General features: G+C 43.3%; 1 protein-coding gene across 3 annotated transcripts; it reads left to right on the top strand.

Moving 5' to 3' along the window:
• Nucleotides 1–2,536: 2,536 nt before the first annotated feature.
• Nucleotides 2,537–22,446, top strand: LOC113123680 (abl interactor 2-like). Of its 3 annotated transcripts, XM_026295908.1 has the most exons (12): nucleotides 2,537–2,673; nucleotides 7,787–7,954; nucleotides 10,206–10,382; nucleotides 10,877–10,894; nucleotides 11,701–11,804; nucleotides 13,615–13,767; nucleotides 16,022–16,146; nucleotides 16,599–16,922; nucleotides 17,401–17,565; nucleotides 17,675–17,755; nucleotides 18,112–18,294; nucleotides 18,648–22,446. In XM_026295908.1, exons 1-12 carry the CDS (start codon nucleotides 2,557–2,559, stop codon nucleotides 18,821–18,823), a joined length of 1,791 nt encoding a protein of 596 aa, XP_026151693.1. In that variant the 5' UTR covers nucleotides 2,537–2,556; the 3' UTR covers nucleotides 18,824–22,446. The 3 variants fall into 3 exon arrangements, with proteins under 3 accessions (XP_026151693.1, XP_026151691.1, XP_026151692.1); XM_026295906.1 differs by lacking the exon at nucleotides 16,599–16,922; XM_026295907.1 differs by lacking the exons at nucleotides 10,877–10,894; nucleotides 16,599–16,922.
• The last annotated feature ends 96 nt before the right edge of the window (nucleotides 22,447–22,542 follow it).

The following is a 22,542-nucleotide window of genomic DNA, read 5'->3' as shown; positions in this document are numbered from 1 at the left end:
AATCCAGTTTTGTCCCTTCTGTCATGCATCAGTGGAGGAAAGTCAGGTCAGTCAACTCAGTGGGTCACAAGGAAACTGCAGCACGAATATGCAAACATTATGAAACAATAGCACAAGAAATAAAATAAAAGATACAGTGCTGAGCTGTTCTGTAGTAAGCTATGATTCTGAGGTATTTGTACTTGCATTTGTATTTGTCACAGCCAAACCTGTATATAAGGTAGTAGTTAACGTCAGCTACCCAGCGGTATATAAAGTACTTCAAATTAGAAGTATATAAGGTAGTTAACGTCAGCTACCCGGCGGTATATAAAGTACTTCAAATTAGAAGTATATAAGGTAGTTAACGTCAGCTACCCGGCGGTATATAAAGTACTTCAAATTAGAAGTATATAAGGTAGTGAACGTCAGCTACCCGGCGGTATATAAAGTACTTCAAATTAGAAGTATATAAGGTAGTTAACGTCAGCTACCCGGCGGTGTATAAAGTACTTCAAATTAGAAGTATATAAGGTAGTTAACGTCAGCTACCCAACGGTATATAAAGTACTTCAAATTAGAAGTATATAAGGTAGTTAACGTCAGCTACCCGGCGGTATATAAAGTACTTCAAATTAGAAGTATATAAGGTAGTTAACGTCAGCTACCCGGCGGTATATAAAGTACTTCAAATTAGAAGTATATAAGGTAGTTAACGTCAGCTACCCGGCGGTATATAAAGTACTTCAAATTAGAAGTACATAAGGTAGTTAACGTCAGCTACCCGGCGGTATATAAAGTACTTCAAATTAGAAGTACATAAGGTAGTTAACGTCAGCTACCCAACGGTATATAAAGTACTTCAAATTAGAAGTATATAAGGTAGTTAACGTCAGCTACCCAGCGGTATATAAAGTACTTCAAATTAGAAGTACATAAGGTAGTTAACGTCAGCTACCCAACGGTATATAAAGTACTTCAAATTAGAAGTATATAAGGTAGTTAACGTCAGCTACCCAGCGGTATATAAAGTACTTCAAATTAGAAGTATATAAGTTAGTTAACGTCAGCTACCCAGCGGTATATAAAGTACTTCAAATTAGAAGTATATAAGGTAGTTAACGTCAGCTACCCAGCGGTATATAAAGTACTTCAAATTAGAAGTATATAAGGTAGTTAACGTCAGCTACCCAGCGGTATATAAAGTACTTCAAATTAGAAGTATATAAGGTAGTTAACGTCAGCTACCCGGCGGTATATAAAGTACTTCAAATTAGAAGTATATAAGGTAGTTAACGTCAGCTACCCGGCGGTATATAAAGTACTTCAAATTAGAAGTACATAAGGTAGTTAACGTCAGCTACCCGGCGGTATATAAAGTACTTCAAATTAGAAGTACATAAGGTAGTTAACGTCAGCTACCCAACGGTATATAAAGTACTTCAAATTAGAAGTATATAAGGTAGTTAACGTCAGCTACCCAGCGGTATATAAAGTACTTCAAATTAGAAGTACATAAGGTAGTTAACGTCAGCTACCCAACGGTATATAAAGTACTTCAAATTAGAAGTATATAAGGTAGTTAACGTCAGCTACCCAGCGGTATATAAAGTACTTCAAATTAGAAGTATATAAGTTAGTTAACGTCAGCTACCCAGCGGTATATAAAGTACTTCAAATTAGAAGTATATAAGGTAGTTAACGTCAGCTACCCAGCGGTATATAAAGTACTTCAAATTAGAAGTATATAAGGTAGTTAACGTCAGCTACCCAGCGGTATATAAAGTACTTCAAATTAGAAGTATATAAGGTAGTTAACGTCAGCTACCCAGCGGTATATAAAGTACTTCAAATTAGAAGTACATAAGGTAGTTAACGTCAGCTACCCAACGGTATATAAAGTACTTCAAATTAGAAGTATATAAGGTAGTTAACGTCAGCTACCCAGCGGTATATAAAGTACTTCAAATTAGAAGTATATAAGGTAGTTAATGTCAGCTACCCAACGGTATATAAAGTACTTCAAATTAGAAGTATATAAGGTAGTTAACGTCAGCTACCCGGCGGTATATAAAGTACTTCAAATTAGAAGTATATAAGGTAGTGAACGTCAGCTACCCGGCGGTATATAAAGTACTTCAAATTAGAAGTATATAAGGTAGTTAACGTCAGCTACCCGGCGGTATATAAAGTACTTCAAATTAGAAGTATATAAGGTAGTTAACATCAGCTCCTACATTAAAGTGATCAATACAATAATCATCAATAATTAGAATCCAATAATATCAGATACCTTCATGTGAAATGGGTCATTCTGCACAATGAGTACTTTTACTTTGGAAACTTCAAGTACATTTGGATGATGGTACTTTGGGACTTTTACTGCAGTAACACTTCGAATACAGGACTTTTATTTGAGTATTTTTACACTGTGGTATTTCTCCCTTCTAAGATGTGAGTACTTTCTCCGCCACTACTCGCTGGCCGTTTTCTCACGTTGCCCGTTTTCATGGCACGGTGGCGATATTTCCCACAGCCCCTGAAGGCAGCGGTGCGGAGTAGTAAACGCGTGTGAAGATGGCGGAGTTACAAATGCTGCTGGAGGAGGAGATTCCTGCGGGACGCAGAGCTTTACTGGACAGCTTCACCAACCTGGACAGAGTAGCCGAGTACTGCGAAACCAACTATGTCCAGGTACATGTTAGTGTGTAGAGTCCCGGGGGTGGAGGAGTCGCCGTGTCGGGCTAATGTTTGCAGGGAGTGGGAGTGATGGAATGACTGTACCAGGCTCCGTTATGTTACCGTCAGCTTTTGTGGGAACAGCAAAAGTGGCCCCGAATTCGTTTTAAAACTAGCCCGATGCTTTGTTGGAGTAAATCAAACCGTGAAGTCAAATATTTTCCAAATATTTTACGAAACTGTTTTAATGTTGTGAAAATCCAACTTTTATAACTGTTTTTATAACTGGTTCGCACTGCACCGCTGTCGGTTCTGTGGGAATGTGATCCGTTACGTGTGTTTAGGGTTGGCTAGTTTGAAGTTGACATTTTACTGAATTACATTTTTGATATGTTTATTACATGCATGCCGAATTAAAGAGAGCTTCGTGTTTGTTTGTACAATGTCTTAAGGTATTTTCTACAAGCTAAGTAACCTTAGTTTTAAAGCAGGGAATCATTAAAACGGTCATTTGTTTATGGGAGTCTGGCGTGACTCTGTGCGGTGACGAATTCAGGCAGATTTCCACTCACACCTCAGGTTAGTTTGCTCCATCACTGGAGAGATGTGTCCAACAAGTACAAACATCCCACAGTTATAAGATGCACATGATCTTTAACATGACTGTGAACTGTATCTTACAGAATATATTACTATAATAAAAGTTTGTTATATACTCAGCTGCTGTTTTAAGGATTTTTTATTAATTGAAATAAATCATGTGACTGGACCTGTTTATTCAGCTGGACCCAAAACCTGTTTCTGTTTGCCAAATGGGACTGTCCAACTGAGTGTTGTCGTTATTATTTGATTAATCAATAAGTCTGTTATCTCCAGACATTGACCTTTAGCAGCAAACCATCATGTCTGAAAAACTGGAAACAGCAAATGTTGATAAATAACTAAATTATCAAAATTGTTCTAAATCATTTTCTGTTAGTGGGCTGATGGGAACCTGACGGTGCGTTCAGGTGCTCTATGTCAGGAGGAGCTGTCGACTGAGCAGCAGCTCTTTGGTTTGACAGCTGTGTGTGTGTGTGTGTGTGTACACACCTGTTCATCATCATATCCATCACATTTCTGCAGCTGCACATTTCTTTGTCAATCAGCAACACAGTCTATGAAAGACCCTTTATTTAATATATATTACTGAGAAAGTCCTGGTTCTGTGTTTTGTTTCCTTTCACACTGTTCTCTGACCAGTAACTTTCTCCAGCACGTTTTCTCAAGTGCTATCTAGTTCATTGAACCGTTCGTGCTGCATCTCCAGTCGAGGCAGAACTGGGTTCAACTGGGCCGGTCCAGGCCGATTCAGTGCTAACTCGGTACCCACTGGCCTACAGGCCCGGCAGATGACGGGAGCTGTTACATAATCTGGATGATCCTGTTTTATGAGCTGAATTTGGACTCAGTCTTGTCCCATGTGGAGCCCTGCTTGGACCCGTGTGGTCGGTGTGTTTACTTCCTGCTGTTCTGCTCACATGGTCACGGACATGTGTAAAACATTAGCATTATGAAAAAATTTAGTTGTTTTGTTGTTTCATAGACAAAATAATTGAATAATAAATTGAAAGAAGAGTCAGATGATGAAGCAGCAATGCAGAAGAACGACAAATGATTCATCTGTTCTGAGAATATTTACTGTGGAAAAAGCTGAAATATTAGACCCCTGAGAGCTGGGATGGGCTCCAGCAGATCCCCGTGACCGAAGTTAGGAATAAGTAAGTAAAGATGATGGATGGATGTTAAACCTCTGAAATGATAAAACCTGGTGAACAAATGACAAAGTCACGTTGATTGTCAAATCTCAGTTCAGGATTTAAGCAATTGTTTATCTCAGTATCGAAGCCGCTCAGTTGGGCTGTACTGAGCATGTGCAGACCCCTGCCTCGCCCCGTCCTGTTTGGTTCCCCTTGGGTCGACCACAGCTGGTACCAGTTAGCTCTCAGCAGAGGTAGTGGTAATGTAAGTCCACCTCCTGCTGCTCATTGGAAACACATGGTGACTCTGCAGGAGGCTGAACATGTGTGTGTGTGTGTGTGTGTTGGTTGGAAACCATGGCGATTGGTTTCCCAGTTCAGTATCAGCCTCCACCTTCAGTGCTGGTGCCAGGAACAGCTCCTGCGGGGGCGACGCAGGCTGAGCCATGGAAAGTTAGGCCTGTGATTAGAAGCTGATCCTGTGTGCATGTTGACGTTACTTCAGATTTGCAGTTCAGGCAAAAGTCTGCTTTAAAACTGTGACTGTGATATCCAGGCAGCAGTTATTTATGGGGAACCTGTGGGTCCTGAAATCTCACACACAATGAAATCAGTTAGTGTAACAAAGCCCTAATGGTGAAGTGTGTTAAATGTTTCTCTCCGACATTTATTGGGCACTAACATTAATTCTCTGTTTCAGCTTGTAAGCTCATTGATTCACAATGGAAAAACTGACTCTGTGGTCTCTTTGTGGTCACATTGAAAACTCATTTAAGTAAAGAATGAAAAAATGAGTCCAGGCTGATGTTCTCTAATGTCTAATGTCTGGATTTGTCAAATCTACTGCAAATGATTATTGATTATCAGTCCCAGAAGAACCAAACAGCAGATCCTCTGTGTAACTGGACAGGAGGAGGTTGAGACTGATTATGAGAACATTACCAGAACCGCTTGAAGAACAGTTTGACTCTGTGAATAGTGGACTGTTGGTTTCAGCTCTCATGTGTTGCAGCTGAGACCAGCAGCAGCACTCAGACCCGACAGGGTGACGTGTCCTTGTACGGTCAAAGCAGCTGTCGGCCTCTGTTTGAGAAGGTGCAAACAGACCTGAGTGTTTTAGATAAATGATCCAGAACTGGGATTTGTTGGACCTGGTTCAAAGCTGACCACACAGGTCCCCTATAAGTATGTGTGTAATTCACAGGTTCATTGGTTTTACCTGTTTGGTTGCTGGCTTCAGTTTCTCTCAGCTAATTTTTGATCTGGTTTTTCAAGATAATTTTGAGATAATTTCAGAGTCACATTTGTTGTAATTCAGTAAACCTGTTGATGTTGGGAGAAGAGCCTGTGTCTTATTTTTCTTCAGATTATCTGTTAAAACATGGGAATTAACATTTGACAGCAGGATTAGCCTGTGAGGTCTTAGCATGTTGACGTGTTTGTATTGTTTAAAAAAAAGAGGTTGGAGGAATCGGAGCCTGTCTGAGTCCACGTAGAGCTGATCCGGTTCATGCACATGAAAATGTTAGTTAACATGTAGTGGGAGCTGAAGAAAAGCAGCAGCAGCAGAGGGAGTGATGCTCTGGCCCGTCCTCAGGCCAGAACAGGCAGCCCTCCAACTAGGTCACTGCTAACAGGATGTCAGATGGCGGGAACGGAGAGAAGAGATGTGATAAAGAAGTGGAAAGGAAGGAGAGATGCTGGAGAGGAACTGGAAGGAACAGGAGGAGGGGAGGATAGAAGAAGAGACGTGCAGAGATAAAATGGAAAGAATCTGCAGGGAAGAGTCAAAGTACAATGAGAGAGAGAAATATCAGACACAGAGGAGGATGTTCAGCTGGGCTGAAAAGATCTGCAGTTCTGATTAATCATTTTCTGATTAAAAATATATAAAAACAAAATGAAGGCAGATGGTACAGAGGGTCCTGAAGACTGGACAGATGGACACTTAGAACTTAAATCATATAGAAACTTAAAGTGACTTAATAGGTAATAATTTCTGATTTTATTAAGACAAACCCAAATATGTGCCTGGTTCCAGTTACCAGAGGTGTGTGTGTGTGTGTGTGTGTGTGTGTGTGTGGGTGTGTGTGTGTGTGTGTGTGTGTGTGTGTGTGTGTAAATGCTTTGCATTTTAAAGAGACAGTGGCTCAAAGAGGCTCAGACTGCCGTTGGGTCACTGTGACGTTACGTAGACGTGCTCCGCTCTGACGTCTCTGCTGCTGTTTGTGTTTCAGCTGCTGACGCTGCCATTTTCTTTGTGCAGGATAATTGAAGGAGCTGAATATTATTGTGCTCAGTGTGAATGTAGGGCTCTGGGTCACTGACACTTATGACACCGACTGAGTGTGAGCGTGAGTGTGAGCGTGAGTGTGAGCGTGAGTGTGAGCGTGAGTGTGAGCGTGAGTGTGAGCGTGATTGTGAGCGTGAGTGTGATTGTGAGCGTGAGTGTGAGCGTGACATGGATGTCAGTGTGTTTCTTGTCAACCTCGGGCTTGGATGAGTTTGCACTGACCTACATCCTGCTTCAGCAAACACACACACAGCTGTGATGTTCTATAACAGTGAGGACGCACATTCCCATAATGCATTCTTTCCCCCGATAACTGCAGGTACCCAGATCCAGGCCCTGGTGTCTCTCAGCTATACTACTCCCCCATGACTCTCTGGTACCTACAGCCCGTCTGTTGTTATTCCAGCTTCTCTACCCTGTGTTGGCAAAGTCTGCTCCATCAATGACCCCCCCCCCTGCCACCTGGCCAAGGTCAGAAGAAGCCAGTAGTGGTTTCCAACAGCAGCCATGGAGGAGTCTCTGCAGCTCAAAGTGGGAACCAGTGGCTGCCAGAGCCAAGAGGCGGCGTTCTTTAGCACAGAGAGAGTGGGACAAAGAGAGACCAACAACCAGGGTTAACATGGCTTTGGCTTTTTCACATGGAGAGAGTTCAAAGCAGCCAAAGGACTCACATTGGATCCACATGGGGCCTTCTTCCTTCTGGATGTGTTAGCATCTAAAGCTAACCAGTTGGCTCTGGTAGCATTAGCCACCTAGCATGGTCCTGATTGGACCTTTGGATTGGATGGATCTGATGTGAATTTGGGAGGAACTGGAGCTTTGGGTAACGTTAGTGCTTTGGGTCACATTAGCAGGAACCAGAGCGACTACTGGACTGACACATTTACTCCTTAGTCAGCTAACAGGCCTCAGGTGTGAGGATCAGACAGCTTTCTAGCATTTTAAAGACAAAATATTTACAGATTAATCCAGAAATGAAGTCAAATATGTGTCATTTTTTTGGTTTTCTACATATTTCCAGAGGACCTGTTGATGTCTGTCTCCTGTCTGTGAATAAAGTGCTTCAGTGTTTGGCTGCTGTGCCCTCTCCTTGCAGGCTGCAGACAAGCAGCAAGCGCTGGAGGAGACGAAGAGCTACACCACCCAGTCTCTGGCCAGCGTCGCCTACCTCATCAACACGCTGGCCAACAATGTGCTGCAGATGCTGGACATCCAGGCCTCGCAGCTCCGCCGCATGGAGAGCTCCGTCAACCACATCTCACAGGTCATTGCTGAGACCAGAAGAGCCTCTGTTTGCTTGATTTTTAAGGTTCTCATGCCATCTGAGAGACCACAGCTGCTACAGTAACATGTCACCCATGACTTAAGCCAGGCATCTCCAAGCACAGTGAGAACAGATAGTATATAATCACATATGCAGCCGCCAAAATTGTACTCAGCAACGATCACAACATGCGACAATAATAAACTACAAACAGTGACATAGGGAAAAGTGGCCCAAGTGCAGACACAAGGGTTTGATACCTGTGGGGGTTAATGGTAATTTATAATGTGAGGGAGGGTTGATGCCATCAGACCTCAGCGATGATCATGTCTTTTGGATCTAGATCGTCCACAGGACATCATGAACAATAAGACGTGGCACAATCAAACTGAGCGTCTCACAGCACAGTAAACGATTTATTCAGATCTTGTTTCTGATGGTCAGAAGCTGAATCCAGCAGAGCGATGAGTGCACCAGGCAAAACCTACAGAGAAACAGTCAGTAAAAAATGATGCCGTGACTGGATGTGGAGGAGACATGAATAATGAGTTTCCTCAGTCTCACATGTGAACACTATATGTCTGGAATATGATGAAGACCAGGATGAGAGTCAAAGTGTGCAGTAGTAAATGTACCGTACTAGTTGAGTAGATATCACACCAAGAAAACTTCTATCACTGAATCTAAAATACCAGGTTACTGCAGAAAGTGCATTGTTTATTTAAAGGTGTTTAAGGAGGACAAAGAGAAACTTCAGGACTCTCACGTTTGTCTGCTGAGACAAATAAATCCACCTGTGGGTGTGTTGGCACCAGCACTGTAGTGTGAGATTCGATCAGGCTTACACAACACCGTGCACCCACACAGCTCACACTGCAGCTGCGGCCAACATTTTATATTCCTAGACAAACTCGCACATCGCGCACTCAGAGAAGCTCAGTGCAGAGCATGGAGATTCGTTATTTCTGTAGGAACAGAAGTGTTTTCAATGAGTCAGTCCACCTCAGTCTTCTGACACAAGAGCCGTGTATTTAAAGGACTGAATTCATAGTTTTCAGTGGCACAGAGGGTCCATTCTCCTCAGACCTCTGAATAATCAGTATAATCAGAACACTCTGTGTGCAGCAATAATGAGATGCTTCTCTCTGTTATGTCAGACCAGGCCTGTGATTGCACGTCATAATTATCACTTTCTGTTCAGCGAGCCCGTCACATCTGTTCTGTGAGCGAGCGCCTCATGTACTGGGGCTTCCTCACATTAGGAATCACTCTGAGATGAGCTTTTAGAGTCCGTTTTGCTCTTTGTGCTGGAGGGATCATCCAGCAGGGTAATGTGAAGTAGAAACCAGACATGGCTCTAACACAGCACATCTGTACAGTTGTGGTTAACTTTGTGAAAAAGACCCTCATCGTCTGAAACAGATGTTTCAGTAGGTGACAGGGAAATAGTTTCGTACATGTGCAGGGTCAGATGGCGGAACCTGGGACCTCTTTATCCCAGATCATCTGACCAGCAGAATTACGTGAATACTGGGCCTCTGTGTAGCTGTGCAGTTTGATCCCACTGTTTCTAACACACCGACGCAGATTTAGTCATAAAGCTCCAGTGAAAATCCCGTTAACACTTGTCCTCACTCCAGACTTGAAGAACAGGTTTTCATCCATATTAAAATGAACTGCACCAAAAATATCCACTGGGAGCACAGAGCAGTGTGAAATGTGTTTGTCACGCTGAGTATGAGAAGCTTTAGATGAAAGAACCTGCTCAGCTAAATGTTCAGTGGCTCAACAAGCTTTTCAGAAAGGACAAGATGGAATCACAGCTGTGCCACACGTTATACCTGCTCAGCACCAACATGTTAGCTTCAGGGTTATCGTGTCATCTTTATTGGACCAACGTGAAGGTTCCTCTCAGTCCTCGGTTTGTTGCCTGCTCTGTGACTGATCCTTCTGCTGCTGGGGTCGGTTTGCTGCCGTTGGCCAATACAAACTCTGGGGCCTGTCTTATTTAAAAACACACCAGTGTGAAGGATTATAACTTTAATGCACACAAATATCTGAACAGAAGGTCTTATGAGTTCTCTGACAGAAAACTTCCACGTGATTGTGTTTCTCTTTCCTTATTTTACTATTTGTGCTGATGCTGTAATTTTTACCATAAACACCAACAATACTTTGGAACCTCTGTAATGACTTGTCAGTTTTTTCTGTTATGTGAGCCATTAGATTGACTCTCTGCTTCTCTTGTCAGACTGTTGACATTCACAAAGAGAAGGTGGCGAGGCGGGAGATTGGCATCTTGACCACCAACAAAAACACATCACGCTCACACAAAATCGTTGCTCCAGCCAATCCGGAGAGGCCGGTGCGCTACATCAGGAAGCCCATCGACTACAGCGTGCTGGATGATATCGGACATGGAGTCAAGGTGGGGGAAAAGGATAAAAACAACAGCATCGTGATGAAAATTATGTGAATAGAGCAGATTTAAAACCAAAGGTTTAGAGTTGAGATTCAGGCAGTCGGGGTTCAGTACCAGCAGTGACCACATGCATGGATGTTTGTGTGGAGGCTGTGAAAGATGTTGTTGCACTGAGCCATAAAAAGAGATTTCAGTTTATCTCAGGACTGATCTGACCTGAACATGCATGTCTGACTGTCCACTGTCACTGTGTCCAACTAAATATGCAGCCTATGTGCACGTGTAGCGTTCGTTATTGAGCGATTGTGTTTTTAAACTGAAGATTTAATGTTTTCATGTCTTCACCGTCTGTCTCAGCTGTGTCCGTCAGTCTCTTTACTTCTGCTTCAACCTTCTCATGGCTGATGATGTTTGCATGATGCTGTTGCACTGAAACTAACCTGTAGACAACTTCTCTCCTCTCTTTCTCCTGTCACCATTGCTTTGATTGACCTGTTAAGTGGTTGTTGAGATTGAAGGTAAGGATGCACAACATACTACACACTCGATATCTGTAACTGTATAAAGGTGTCGGACGACTAATCTCTAACCCTTGTACATAACGTGCTCAGATAAAGTCGTCAGGTGATCAGATGCTTCCCTGATGGGACTGTGTGCTGGACTCTAAACATCTGACGTGCCTGAAACGTTTCCACAGCGCTGTTTATGTCGTGTACATGTATTAATCGCTCTCCATCGTTTACTACTATATCATATTTACTGGACTCTCAGTGACAACCACTTCCCTTAAGTGCATCTACGTTTTCATCTCCTTGTGTCGCAGCCCTGTCCAACTAAGATGCTGCAAAAAAGCAGAGACCAATATTGAGGAAACACATTTTTAGACCTTTCCTCAGATCTATCATTTAAAGCTGATTTCTGATAAAGGGGGTGTCAGTTCAGAAAGTCTCTTGTGTCCCCACTGCTGTGAGATGATGTTGAAGATGGCGGACCAGAGCAGCGTCTCTGTCAAGCACAGAGCAATGAACAAATAAGGGAACTGGGATGGACCCATGATCCCTCAGTCCACTTCTAGCTTCTCTACTTTTTGCTAATTTTACAAAAACATCCCATAAGTTTGAAGAGGATATAATCACAGTAAATATTCTGCACATTGGAGCTTTTGTCAAATACCTGGGCTGAGGTGGAACGTACCTGTGTGTGTGTGTGTGTGTGTGTGTGTGTGTGTGTGTGTGTGTGTGCGTGTGCGTGCGTGCGTGCGTGTGTGTGTGTGTGTGTGTGTGTGTGTGTGTGCATGCGCGCGTGCGTGTCCGTCCGTCCACAGGTGAATGGTCAGCAGAACATGAAACTAGGAGGGGGTCTGTCCCGGTCCAACCCCCCAACCCAGAAACCGCCCAGCCCTCCGAGGGCAGGCAGGGGCATCTTAGGGTATGTAACACACACTCTCATACATGCGTGCTGTGTATTTAAACACATATTCACACACACACACACAAAGTAACGTAACACATCATTTTCAGTTTAGAACAGACGTGTTGCTGTGACTTGGAAACATGTTGTGTGTGAATGCGCTGCAGTGTGAGACGCACGTCCTGTGGCGGCTTGTTACACATTTGACCCAGCGGGGTGGGATGACAGCACACACACACAGACACACACACACAGATGCAGCACTCAGGGGAATAACGTCATGTGCTGTGAAAGCTTGTTCTGTTGTCTCCCCTCAGACGTGTAGGTCAGCTGTGTGTCCTTCCTTCTCATTCACTTTTCTGTTTAGTTCTTTCTCTTTTCTCACTTTAACTTTGTCTCATCTGTAATTTGTCTTTGTTTCTGTCATTTATGTGTAGAGAAATGGTAAATGTGTCAACAGCTATTTTAACATAACACACTGACTACACACACAGCCCAGTAAAGGCACAACTGTTTGTTTTTCGTGTTTGTGTCTGGACTAACTGTGTTAATCAGGAGCTATAGAGGTGGGCTGGATTATGTTTGGACAGGTTGGCAGTGTCTTGTCCATGTTGACCGTCTTTATGCAAAGCTAAGCTGCTGACTTCTTATTTTCTGCAGTGACCCCTGCTGAGTGAACACGTGTGAAACAGGCTTATTAACCAAAACTACATGAGAAGGTTATATGGTTTGGTGCCGTTGTCTTGTCCAGCACCGTCTGTTTTTATTACAGCAGTATTTCAACATTAAGGGTAAAGATTGTCTTTATGAAAAAATAAATGATTTGCTGATATTAGCAACAAGAAAAATCAATTGTCATTCAGAATATTGTCTTTAAAATGGTTCCACGGTTCTGTTTTGTTTAACTGAGATCTTATTAATCAGCTGATGCACAAAGTGTTTTAGAGTGGTATCGGTCTGACTGTTCCCGTTTGCTTTGTTTAACCTGCGGACTGGCCGACTGTTTCTGTGGCTGTGACTCTACATCAGGATTCAGGGTTGTTCTCCTGCTGGAAGTGTCGGAGGGCATGAAGACTGAAGAAGTAGCTCTGGTGTCTAGAATAGGAAGAGAAATTGTTTTTGTAGGAAAAAGTGAGCAGGTGGTGGGAAGTGAAGCCAAGTCCATGTGTCACCACACAAACACAGCAGCAGGTGGGCGTCACGCTGCAGCCCTTCTGTCAGTAAATACACTGTGCCTCCTTCTAGTTACACGTTATAGAAATCATCACAATCACAGGTGGCTTTTGTTGTTAAAATGTTGAGCTTCTTTCTTCATTTGTGTTGGTTTTCAGGGAAATCCTCCCCTGAGTGTGTTCAACTGACTCCTGTTTGTCTTCAGTTTCTCTGTGGTTTTATTCTCTCCAGATGCTCATTTCTTCTTTTTCTCTGCAGGGTTGTGATGCCAGAGGACTTCGACTTCTCTAAAAATACGCACTGACCTTTAAACGTGACCTTAACAGGTTGAGAAAAATAATGTGTCGGTGATGACGTGTTCTTGCACTGTCCTACTTTAAAGTCCATGACTATTTAAGGTCCATTTTACAGTTGCTTTACATTAGAGGATACTGGGGCAGTTTGAGCTGCAGCGCCCCCAGTGGCTCCTGAACCACATTAACCTTAATAAACAGCCATAGAACAGAAAATTTTTAATAAATATTATTAAAATGTGAGTCGCAGGTTTTTTTTTCCACAGACTGTCAGCAGTTTGGACTGTAAAGTCCCCGTGCAGGACTCACACTGACTCACACTAACCCTAACTATCTCCACTTTCACCTCTTTGCATGTACAGGAAGAACTCCCCCTACAGGACCCTCGAGCCAGTGCGCCCCCCAGTGGTGCCCAATGATTATGTCTCCAGCCCCACCAGAAACAATGTGGCTGCCGGGCAGTTGCCAAGTCCGGCCCGCACCGCCACCCTCAACCATCGCCCCCGGACGTACAGGTAGCCGGGGGTAAACATGGCGTCCATGCCGGGGTTTGGGCTGCTGCTCTGCTTCAATGGAGCTGTGCAGTCGCTTTTACTGTTTTCCTCTTTGTGGTGCATTTACAAAAAGGCAGATACTCAGCACATCAGGCGTCTGGTTTGGGACCACACATTCACACGTTTGGATTTAGATTCTTCAGTACATCATCAGTCTGAGCTGTTCAGATCACTTCCACTTCCCAAACGACATCAGATGTGCTGAAGGTGAAGCTCTGACAGACGTTTTGCTTTTAGATGCATCTTTTCCTTCTCAACTCCTTCGTCCTCCCCGGCGTGTTTCAACTCGTTCCAGCTGATCTCAGTCTCTGAACAAGAGCAAATGTTTTGGATCCATCTGAGGTTGTTTTCTTAGTCCCAGAAACCCAGAGACAACTCTGGGTTTCTGGTCCTGTCTGTTCCTGGTAAAATGTGGAACAGTAATTTAACTAGCGTGAAGGCGACACCTGGAGGTTTAATGGTAGTTTTAATGTTCCAGGATACAGACCTGGGCTCTGTGTGTTGACAGAAAACATTAATGTGCAGTTTGACTCTAAATGCTTCCAGAATCTTTGCTCTGCCTTGGCTTCTCGTGTCCAGTGTTTCCTCTGTGCTTTTATCTGGGGATTCATTAAGTTTTCTCTGGTTTGAAATCTAAAAAAACATTTTTTTCATAACCATTGGTAATTGATTGGTTAATGATTAAATACAGATTCACAAAGTGCACTTTATTTGTAACTAACAAACTTCTACTTAACTTATATCTTATTTGTCAATATCAGTGTTTTTCTGTTCTGCTCCACAGTTTGCCTGTGTTAAGAAAAGCTTTGTGGACGTTTGATGAATTAAAGTCGGGCAGACGTGCAGCAGTGACAGATGTGTTGTTGCTGCTGGTTGAACACAGAGGACTCACAGCACAAACCTTCTGCTCACATCCTCACAGCTTCATCTGACTAACTCTCCTCATTCATTACCTCTGAAGCTTTTTGTCTCTCCTCTCAGGAGACGGTACAGCTGCTCATTGCTCTGGACCAAAAAAAAGGACAAATCATCAGAAAATATGAAAACGTTGGTATGAAAGTATAAAAGTACGACATGTATCAAAAGTCTTATATTGAGACTAAACTAATAATTTTATTATGTAAGAAACATTCAGAGACAGGAGTCAGACAAACTATTTTAGGACTAAAGTTGTAATATATTGAGAAAAAAGCATTTTATTTTATTTTTAATAATACAATATGTAAAATTTAAATATTTAAAGTTTTAAAGGTTTTTTTTTTTTTTTTGAGAACTATATTTTTATATTATTTGCAATCCAGAATTGTTCTGTCCAATCAGCAGCTTCGTCTGTGTCGCTCTGGAGCCTTCAGCCAATCAGATTGTGTGTTTGCAGCTTTTCATTGCTTCTCTTTGCTCCGCTCTGCTTTTATTTTGCTGTTTTCTCTACAGGCAGCTCACTTCCTGTTTATGTGTGTTTGTTCGTTGTCTGTCTCACTCATGAAAGAGTTCATACTGCTGGGTGTCACCCATCACGGCACCAGGCTTCATATATGAGAAAACAACACAGAAAATGTGAAAGTTCTGTCACGGGGGAAAGTTTCAGTTAAAGGAAACAGAGTGAACAATATAAGAAGAACAGGGTTAACGTTCTCTAGTGAGTTTGGTTCTTAAACTTAGAACCTGGTTTATTTCAGCAGCTCTGTACAGATTTATATGTTGTATAATATGTACATGACAAATGACTGCAACTCCACAAGAGAAGTGGTCAAATAAGAGAATCAGTGACCTGCTGCATGTGCACGTGGATTTACAGGAACATGTCAGTTACTTTAAAGATGCAGTGGGTGACTTTCCTCCTTTGTGTAAATTTGGTGTACTCAGCATAATTTCTATGTGAATCCAGAATCCAAAAACCAGCTCCAGACACTGAGAACAGCGGTCACTTTTTACAGTCTCTGAAGAAGAAATGTCTCTCTGCTCTGGTTCCTCTGCTCACAGCAGCATCTGGAGCTGCTCTTTGTAAAAAGACAGGCCTCCATTGTTGGTGAGGAAGAACCATGTGAGCCAGGTCAGCGGTGTGGCTCCCTGCTGGGTTTTTAATAGTTTTTGGACAACAATGGAGGTCTACGGCTCAGACCGATAAGCTGAACCAGGTTCTGGATTCACACACATTAGGCTGAGGACACCACATTCATTGTAAACGTCCATGTGCTGATGTCTCTGCTGTTTGCAGTGGGAGCAGCGGAGGCAGCCACCCCAGCAGCAGCAGTCGCAGCAGCAGCAGGGAGAACAGCGGCAGCGGCTGCGTGGGCGTTCCCATCGCTGTGCCCACCCCCTCCCCACCCTCCAACTTCCCAGGTAACACACACACTCAGTGGTCACTTCGTTGTGTTTTAACATGTTGATTAAATTAGATGAACTGATTTCCTTTCCTCTGGAAAGTTTCCTTTTTCCTCTTCTTTAATACCCTTTTCTGTTTTCAGTAGTCCAGACCTGTTTTACTCTTTATATATAATCTTATTCTCTTATTTTTGGATGGGATGCTTACATTTTTTTATATCATCAGCCACTTTATCTGAAACATTTTTTATCGCACGATAATGATCCAGCCTGGGAACACTCCGTCGTGTATTTAGAAAAGAAAGGTGGTTTTCTGAAACGCTAAAGGTCACAGGTCAGAGAAGAAGAGTCTGATTATGTCAAAGGGTCCTTCAAATGACTTCAGCTCTGTGCTAAGCTGTGGTCGCTCACTCTGTCCTTTAACACCCTCCTGCTTTTTTTTTGTCTTTTCTTGTCCTTTCTTCCTGAAGTTTCCCCGACTGCTGGACCAGCTAGCTCCTCCTCCACTGCTCCTAACTCCTCCCCCTCCCCAACCCCATCCTCCTTCTCCTCCTCCTCCTCCTCCACCACAACCTTAACACAACCCAGCGCACCCTTACCCCCAAACTCACCTTCACAGCATGCTGACGCATCTCCTCAACCAAACTCACAATCAAACACCACCCCCGACACCTCACCACCCTTTAACCCCACCCCCAGCACGTGTGAGGTCCAGTCAGGTGTTTTACCTGGAGAACTGTCTCCTCACCTTCTTCCTGCCCCTCCTTCTTTCTCGCCCTCGTCACCTGCTGAAGGTGAGTTTGTCTAACACCGCCACCTCCGTCAGCAGCCTCGCCTTGTGCCGCTCACTGCCTGTGTGTCTGTGCCTCTGTCTCACCTCATTATCCCCCAGCTCCACCCTCTGTTTCATAGCAGAGGCAGGAATCTCCTGAGGACAAGGCTCCACAGGGGCCCAGTATGGAGACCGTCGCTCACACTTGGCATGTGTGGTCATAGCAGAGTTTGTGCTGCTTTTGACGTCTCAGCAAAGAAATGTTCAAACCAAACAACACCGAACTGTACATACAAAGATTATTATACCGAAAGGTTTGAAACATTATGAAAATATGAAATTAGCAGCAAATGTTCCAGGTTCACACAGAGTTTAGATAAAAATGACACATTTTACAACCAGATTCTGTGCAGCAGTGACCAGAGGTGGAGCTACGGTGTGATCAGGCCATTTCTGTTTCCAGTCGCTGTGTCTGACCTCGGCCTTCTGTCCCACCTCAGGTCCTATCATCCCTCAGTTCTACAGCATGAACCGGCCTCAGCCTCGACAGCAGGCTCAACAGGTGGGGGGCTCACTGCCGTACCGCCGCCCCCCCTCTGTGACCAGTCAGCCAATCGTAACGCAGAACCAGGTCAACGGGGGGCCCCACTACAACCAAAGCCCAGGTAGGAAGCACCTGCGCTGGAACCAGCCGGATTCATTTCTGTCGGCCGACGTGAGATTTTTCATCCAAGCTCATTTTGTTGTTTGGTTGTGGTTTGTGTGTGTTTGCAGCCTCTCCACCTCCTCCATCTCTCCTTCAGTTCACTCCTCAGCTTCCTCTCATGGGTTTTGTTGCCCGAGTTCAGGAGTCCAGTAAGTACATGTGCTCACAGGGTGTGAGTTTGCTGTATCAGTCATGCATCACAGAAATGATTGACGTCACGTTCCATTTCCCTACATTTGTGCCTCTGTCATCCTTTAACTCAGATCTGACAGGAACACAATGATCCAGAGGTCAGGACTGAGTAGTGTGTACTACAGTGGGTTTTTATTTCAAAAAGAGAAAATTAAATTCATAATCAAACCATTAGCAGACGAGTATATGGAAACTATAAACCGAAAATGGGTCATTATCTGATTTCTACAATGTTTATTAAGGGATTTTGTTTTTGCTGTGTGAGGTGTTTCTGAATATGCAACACATCTTCTCATATCTGCTCCCCGTCCAGTTTCAGACTCCTCTCCTCCCCCTCACTCCGCTGCTGACGGCCAGTCAGCCCCCGAGGAGCCCCTGCCCACTCCTCAGCCCGCGGAGGATGGACATGAAGAGGAGGACTCCGCAGTGGTGGAGTACAGCGACCCATACGCTGAAGAAGACCCACCGTGGGCCCCCAGAAACTACCTGGAGAAAGGTAGGACACAGGAATCCCAGGAGGATCTCTGCCTGCCAGACCTGATCCAGGGCAAAATGGCCCTGAATTAATGCAATTATTTAATGAAGTCTGGTGTTAATTCTTGCTAATGCAGAGAGCCTGTTTGGCTCCTCAGTAACTTGTTATGGGGTGAATGGGCAGTAAATGTCCAGTGCAGAGAAAACACTGAGCAGCTGCAGCAGCTCATTAGTTAGTCTGTGAGTGGAGATTCAGACCTCTGGAACAATATATTTTGGTGGGGCTTTAAAATGTTCCTGGTGTAGGAAACTTGAGTGTGAGACAACACGTTGAGCGTCAGCGCTAATATTTGGCCTTTTGTCGGCCTCCTGCAGTGGTCGCCATCTACGACTACACGGCCGACAAGGAGGACGAGCTGTCGTTCCAGGAAGGAGCGATCATCTACGTCATCAAGAAGAACGAGGACGGCTGGTTCGAAGGAGTGATGAACGCCACCACCGGCCTCTTCCCCGGGAACTACGTCGAGTCCATCATGCACTACGCCGACTGAGGCCAGCGAAGAAGAGTGTTTGTTGTTTTGTTTGTCGTTGTCTCACAGCTGCAGTTCAGTTTCCTCAATCTAAAGGGGAAACTGTGACTCATTTCCATTTTAGTTTTTGGTTCCTTTAGATTGACATTAACAGATCACAAGCAAATCAGAACATGTAAAGAAATCATAGGGTGAGTATATTTTTTTTTAAATGTTTTCAAATCCTGACATCAATTAGTTTTCTCAAAATTGCAAAGTAATTTTGCATAAAAAGGTCCCTCTTCTCCTCAGAGTCCCAGTTCAGTCAAACCTGAAGACACAAACACGATGCAGATACTGTTCACTTCAGTTTGACTTCTGAGAAATTGTCCATCCAATTTAACCATCAACATCCATAAATGTGCATAGAAAAAAAGAAAATCATTTTGTGTTAGACAGACAAAAAGCCCCAAACAGGTTTAAATAAGAAAAGGAAATTTAGTTTTAATCACAGTGAAACTATTTTGTCAGCTTACACTTAAGTACTTTTCTATTATGGAAAATGAATTTCCTTCTCACAAGGAGACAAACCTTGTTGTGATCAGAGCAAATATTCTTCTGAAAGGACAAAGAAAAGATGCATCAGACACTGCAGCATTTCTTTCCTGAGCTTCTGTAGGTCTGGACAGTCCCTGATGGGTTTCTGTCCTTTCAGGTGCCCAGCGGTCGCTGTTACAGTGACTGTGAGAGTTTAGAAACACAGACTCAAGGACTGAACACTAAATCCAGACAGATCCCTTCTCCACTCTGAGGTGATGTGAAGGACTTCAAAGTCATAATGCTTAAAATTTGATCCTTGTGTGGATTCATCGACAGAAGTGAAGTTTAGTTTGACAAGAAACAGCCTCTGAGCTTTAGAGCAGCAGGTCACAGCACAAACAAACAAACAAACAAACTCAGGGAGTTTTAATAAAAAACGTCCATCAGTAATAATGAAATCCGCCTTCTGATTTCAGCTGGTAGTTTTCCACACAGCAGCAGGACTCGGTTACAGGAGCTGCTTATTTTACTGTCTCTTTCAAAATAAAAGCCAGGTTGTGACTCCACTACTAGCAATAAAAATGACAAAATAAATTTCAGAGGTAATAACTGCAGTTTTTCCTTGTCCTGCCGTGACCGAACTGAGCACAGCTACAGCGGTTTTGGTACATTAACAGGATTTATTCACTTGGCTCTCCCCCAACCTTTGCCTTAACCTTAATACCCTCAAAGAGCCTTATCTTTCCTGTCTGTGAAGTAAAAAGAGGAGCTGAAATTAAAAAAAAGTTTACATTAATCAAACTGCAATAGAAGAGCTGCAATAATCTCGGTGAAGTTGTGTGAATAAATGTTTTTAATTTGGATTAGATGGAAATCAGCCTTCTGTGATGGACAGTTTGCATTTCTGCTGTGCTGTGAATTCCTTCGACTGTTTTGTTAACGTCACACATCCTTCACTGAGGACTGAACAGTTCCTGTTAGTTTGCTTTAGTGTGGATAAAGCGGTGAACACACCACAGGGCACAGACACGACAAAGTAGCTGAACGTCTGCTGAGTAGCCCAGAGGAAGATGCTTCATTAGGACCCAGGTTTCCCCCCAACCTGACTCCGATTGTTGTGGTGTGTCATTTCGAACAACGTTCTCCCAAACATCCGTACAACTGCATGTTCGATTTCACTCAAAATCCAAATGATTGAAGTGAGCGCCACACACTGCTGTGATTATTCGCTGCAGTTAATAAATCTCTGCAGGGCTGCCCAGCTTGTCCATAATCAAAGGTTCAGATTTATTGTAGTGATCCTGCTCAGCCCTGAACATAAACTACAACAGTTTTTAATGTCAATGTCAAACTTATTTCTAAAGCGCTTTAACACGACAGAACACCAAAGTGATTTACAATCAGAAAAAAGAATAAAAACCCCCCTCCTGCTAAAGCATCAACACCCGAAGGTTTCCTTAAATTGAATCACACCCAAAGCTGGGAAGGTCGTCTTGGTGGTCGGAGGTGTGATCATAATAATATGATGTATTATAACACGAATACATATGTCAGTGAAGCAAAGCTAAACTTAAACCCTGAGGACTCGTGTATCTGCACTGTTGCACTGACGGGAAAATTCACAGGCCTGTAGCTGAGAAAAAGCTGGGTTTGTTGGAGGAAAAGCTTCTTAAACACTAAAACTCAACTGGATTGATTCAGATTAAGGTCTTCCTCTAGACATGCAGTGATGCATTGATCAGACCATACCAGATTTGATCACTAAACTGAAATCTTTCATTCACACACACACGTGAAGCTCCCAGTCTGAGCCTGAGCCACCCGCCCAGTGGACACTTTGGACCTGTTGCCAGTTTTGAAGTTTACAGTGTTTGCCTGCATGCCTGATATACAACTGATGCTTTATTCAGTGTTTTTCCTTTTTTACTTTGACCAGTTTGCTTTATTCTTGTTGTTTGATCAGCTGGAGGTTGTGATGATTCTGTTCAGTGGCTTTTGGTTGCAATGGCCCTTTAAGTTGGAGCTCGATGTTTCTGTGCCATATATCAGTGTATTGTGGTGTGTGTGTGCGTGCGTGTGTGAGAACCAGTATGAACCAAACCTTCCCTTATTGGCTGAAGTGACTCCGGACCTGAAAACAGTGTTTCATTGTTGTACAGTGTTATTACTTCAAAAACCAGAGTACGTCAGACGCGTCCTCACAGTGTTCGTGTGTTTTTAGCCACATTAGGGTGAGATGTGTTTCAGACGCTCATGTTCCTCTCAGGATGATAATCGTCCTCTTTCCCCATCAACACTTTGGTTCTTAACCAAATACCTGCAGAAGTGATAACATTCCCATCAGCGTGTGTTTAGTGTGTGGATGACAGGAACTGGATGGTAGACCCAAAGGTGATGCTGGGTCACTGGTGCATGTGCATCCTCATTAACCAGTTGAGGATCAGACTTGTGGCTCTCAGGTTTCAGGCTGGTTTGCTGGCTCCTGAACACTTCGGCGTACTCTGGTTTTTGTTTTGCCTGCAGTTTCCCTTTAAGCAGTGTGAACTAAGATGATCTGTGAAATGATACAGACGGCTTCTCTGAGACTGATTTTTACCAGGGACCTGCTTCATCCTGCTGACGTTTCAGTCTGAAAACCAGCATCTGGATCTGGCTCCAAATTACACATATCTGTTTAAGTCAGTAAATCTACTATCAAATGCTTTATCTCCTTCAGATGTGATCTGTCTGCTAAACCTTTATATTTGTTTATTGGAATAATCACCAGTTTCCTTTGTTTACTGGGCAGTAAGTATCAGTAGATGCTCTGTAGGGCATCATTCATACCAGGCTTTAATTTAACTATAGTAACAGTTTTAAGTGTCACAAATTTAGAAGCATTTAAGACCAAAGGTTCGACTGAGCGTCTTCATACATTAGCAGGTCACCTGGATTCTTCCTGTTCAGGTAATTGACTCCTGATCTGAACCCAAACCTTGTTATATTCATCAGCTGTAAACTGTCCTGTCAGTCTGCAGCAGCCTCTTGGTAGAACATGATGTCTGGAGAAGCTTTCTGCTTTCCAAAGCACATCGCTCTTTGTAAGAACAAAGAAAAGTGAAATTACAGTAATTATAAATAAATGTTCTAACAGCCTTTCTGTGTTTCTGAGCTTTGCTTATCTGAAGGTGGAGCTTACAAACAGGTCATCGAGCTGTGTCCATCTAAAAATTACACAAAAT

Source organism: Mastacembelus armatus, chromosome 21, assembly GCF_900324485.2.
Source record: "Mastacembelus armatus chromosome 21, fMasArm1.2, whole genome shotgun sequence".
NCBI lineage: Eukaryota > Metazoa > Chordata > Actinopteri > Synbranchiformes > Mastacembelidae > Mastacembelus > Mastacembelus armatus.
The sequence above is the reverse complement of the archived record's forward strand: the minus strand, read 5'-3'. Positions and strand labels throughout refer to the sequence as shown.